At 46.3% G+C, this 3,760-nt stretch overlaps 1 protein-coding gene across 1 annotated transcript in view; it reads left to right on the top strand.

The window, feature by feature from the left end:
• Nucleotides 1-3,760, top strand: part of PAFAH2 (platelet-activating factor acetylhydrolase 2, 40kDa) — a 35,418-nt gene that overhangs the window by 23,629 nt on the left and 8,029 nt on the right. Inside the window, exons 9-10 of the mRNA XM_010830087.1 lie at nt 364-534; nt 2,305-2,459. Of these exons, the coding sequence (XP_010828389.1) occupies nt 364-534; nt 2,305-2,459 (326 nt within the window). The remainder of the gene's footprint in view (nt 1-363; nt 535-2,304; nt 2,460-3,760) is intronic.

Raw genomic sequence — 3,760 nt, 5'->3', positions numbered from 1 at the left:
CCTGATGCTGGGAAAGATTGAAGGCGGAGGAGAAGGGGACGACAGAGGATGAGATGGTTGGATGGCATCGCTGGCTCAATGGACATGAGTTTGAGTAAGCCCCAGGAGTTGGTGATGGACAGGGAAGCCTGGCGTGCTGCAGTCCACGGGGTCGCAAAGAATCAGACACGACTGAGCTACTGAACTGAACTGAAAAGTGATCTCTAAAAAAGATCCTCACCGAAGGATGTGGGCCCTGGTTCCCCTTCCTGGCTTTCTGAGCCTTTGCCTCACTAAAGGGAGAACTGCACTCTCCCCTCACTACCCTAACTGTCCTTGCTTGGGTTTCTCCATGGCAGTCCCACGTGTCTGGTCTTGTTCCAGGTGTGCTGTGGCTTTGGACGCTTGGATGTTTCCTCTGGAGCATGACTTCTACCCCACGGCCCGAGGCCCTATCTTCTTTATCAATGCTGAGAAGTTCCAGACAGTGGAGACTGTCAACTTGATGAAGAAGATTTGTGACCAGCACCACCAATCCAGGATCATAACTGTCCTGTGAGTAAGCCCCAAGGTCATGCCTAATCTCCAGGGTCTGCTCCATTTTCTTCTCAGCTGTGTGGCTCCCTCTAAATTATCTGGAAGTTCTACCCATGGATAGAATGTCTAAATACCTCCTGTATCTCAGAATCTTCATGCCTTTCAAATTTCATATCTGTCCTTCTCCACTTAGCTCTACCTGCAGTGATTTCTTCACTAGTCGGTATGACTTTATGGCAGGATTTACCTTTTGCTTTCTGGAAAAGGAAATCGTGGGATTGTGCATTGCAGAGGAAGAGGTGTGGGTCTGGGTGGACTCCAGGAATCTCTAATCTCCTTTGGGAATTTTATTGAGTCTTTTGGAGAGTGGGGAGATAGCAGACCTGTGACATTCACAAGACAGATTTTTAGAGACCTTCGTGAAAACCTAAATTCAGGTATCTTCCATAAACCATCTATTTTCTGCCTTAGAAAAACCACATTCTTTTCACGTCCATCATTAGCACCATCAGATGTTTTGATTTTAGGAGCCATTTTTCACAGACAGAAGATTTTGAGTGACTTTAAGAAATGAACTTTACCTAAGAAGTGGCCTACAGCTACAGTTGAAGGGCTAAAGTCTCACTGATAAATCTCCGACTTGATCCTGCCCTGTACTTGAGCCAAATAACACATGTGCTTCAAGGAGCCCGAATCAGCAAAACAACAAGTAACTACGTGTCATGGACCTCTGTACTCATTCAGGTGGTTGAAATGTCAGATCCGAGGGCCGGACTGCTAGAGGCCTGCTCAGTAAACCATGGCTTCTTCCCTTGCCCACATTGGCCCATGCTGTCTTCCATGGGGCCAGCCTCTCCCCTTTCATTTTGATTTCATGGCAGCAGAAAACTGCTGGAGAGTTTCCCCAAGTCATTGAGATTCAGGATAATTGTGACCTCTAGAGGGAAGCGGGGGTGAGAGCAGTTGGAAAAAGGTATGCAGGGACTGTAGATTTAACTCTTGGCAACGTATTATTTCTTAAACTGAGTGCTAGATACTCAAAGTATCCATTATATTTTTCTTTATACTTTCCCATGTGCCTTAAATAATACATTTTAAAGTCAGCTTTTCTTCAGCATATCAAACAGAGTTTGGCATTTAGATCTTCCTTCCCTCATTGAATTGACTAGTAAATTAGTTCTGAGTAATTTAGCTCAAAATGAACCTTGTGAGAATTTCACCTTCAAATTAAGTGCATTTGATGTCAAATGACAAATTGTAGTCCAGAAACCCTCTTTTATAAGCACTTGCCCTAACTTTCCTGATTATTTAAAGGCAAGTTATTATTTTTTTTCTGGTTTGCTTTGTGGTGCAGTTCTGAGCTAAAGAAAGAGCTGATATGTTTTGTGAATGTTCAGAAGTCATGGGGTAAGAGCCAAGGGGTGATAGTTCATAATAACATGGGAGTGGCAGGGCCCCCAGGCCTCACCTCCTTGCCCTGACCCCTCTCCAGCTGACTCTGCCTTCTCCCTGCACAGCCAGGCCTTGTGGTCTCAGAGTTGAGGCAGCTTTGCAGCCAGGCTCACCTGCTTTCAAACCTTAGCTCTGTCTCTTACTAACTGTGTGAACTTGGGTAGACCATTTCTCTCCTTTGGTTGTTTCAAAGAGGAAAATACTTCCCTTACTAGATTGTTGTGAGAATTAAGTGAGATAATGCATGTAAAGCACCTTGCACATTGTGGGTGCTTAAATATTTGTGTGCCTTGGCTTCTAGACCCCTACTAGATATTCATTTTTCTTTTCCTCTAGTGGTTCTGTTCATCGGAGTCTAACCGACTTTGTTTTCGTGGCTGGTAACTGGATTAGTAAATTCTTCTCCAGTCACACCCGTGGAAGCTTGGACCCCTATGAAGGTCAGGAGACCGTGGTGCGGGCCATGTTGGCCTTCCTGCAGAAGCATCTTGGTAAGCAGAGAACTGGAGCTTATGGGGCAGCTGGGGAGTACACTGCTTCAAGGGTCAGCCTGCTCCGTCCCTAGAGACTTTTAATAGTTTGAAGAACTGATATTCTAGTTAGCTGCTTTTTGGTTACAAGGACTAGAGATTCACTAATTTACCTTGAGGAAAAAGGGGAGTTTGTTTATGAGAGTACCGCTGGCCAGATGGGAAGGGAAAATTTATAGGAACGGAGGTAGCTTGTAGGACTGACTTCTGTCTCTTGGGCTCAGTCTCTCTGTCTCTTCCTCCCGTGGTATTTCTGTTTCTCTTTACTCCGGTTTCCTCTGTACTTTCCGCTGTGCTTTTCCTCTTGCTGATAACATCTACTTATTTGTAGTTTCTACTTCCTCATCACTTTGGTCGGCTTGAACCACTTGCATCTTGTTCTCTCCCTCATGGTATCCCTTTCATCTTCAGCTCCTGCTGGTCACCACCACATTTTCAGAAATTTCTTAGACCAGATTCCCAAGAGAGACAGCTTGGTGGTACCAGCCCATCTTTACCCGCCAAAACATACTGTAGGCCCCTGCCCAGCCTGGGCCCGGAGCTCTTTCGATCAGATGTCTCTTTTTGATCCAGTCAGAATGGAGGAGGCTACCTTACTGTGCCAGGCTGACCCCTCAGCAGGTGCTGTGCAGAGGGCAGCGTCCTTCAGAAGGGAGCCATGCTGGCCTGGGATACTAAGGCTTGACCTAACTCTAACCTAAGACCAAGACCTGAGTCTTTGTAAATCCACCCCACTTGCCCTGGGTATCACCCTGAGAAGCCTCAGACCCCTTGCACATGACAGCTCTTTAGAGATTTGAAGTCACCTCTGGTGTCCTCTCTGTTCATTAAGCGAAATGTTCCTCGTGCCTCCACCCGTTCCCTGTGAAATTTCCCTCTTTGAACGGGCTGTTCGTTGGTGTGCCTTTGAATGTGTGCTGCCCTGACTTGAATACAACATGCCAGGTATGGTCTGGCCAGTGCCTGGTACCATGGGACTGTTGCCTCTGTGTTCTGGACGCTAGACTTCCAGCTGGATGGCCTGAGTGTATTAACCTTTCCACCAAATGCTAAAAAAATTGGATTTGGATTGAGTTTCCTTTAAAAATGCCTCTATCTTATTTTGTTATTTCTTTCTTTGGCTGAACCTTAGTTGCAGCATGCGAACTCTTAGTTGCAGCATGTGGTATCTAGTTCCCCGACCAAGGATCGAACCCAGGCCCCCTGCTTTGGGAGTGTGGAGTCTGAGCCACTGGACCACCAGGGAACTCTCTGAATCTGTC

This window comes from Bison bison, unplaced genomic scaffold, assembly GCF_000754665.1.
Source record: "Bison bison bison isolate TAMUID 2011002044 unplaced genomic scaffold, Bison_UMD1.0 scf7180017864516, whole genome shotgun sequence".
Classification (NCBI taxonomy): domain Eukaryota; kingdom Metazoa; phylum Chordata; class Mammalia; order Artiodactyla; family Bovidae; genus Bison; species Bison bison.
Note: the sequence above shows the minus strand (reverse complement) of the source record. Positions and strands in the feature narration are given on the sequence as shown.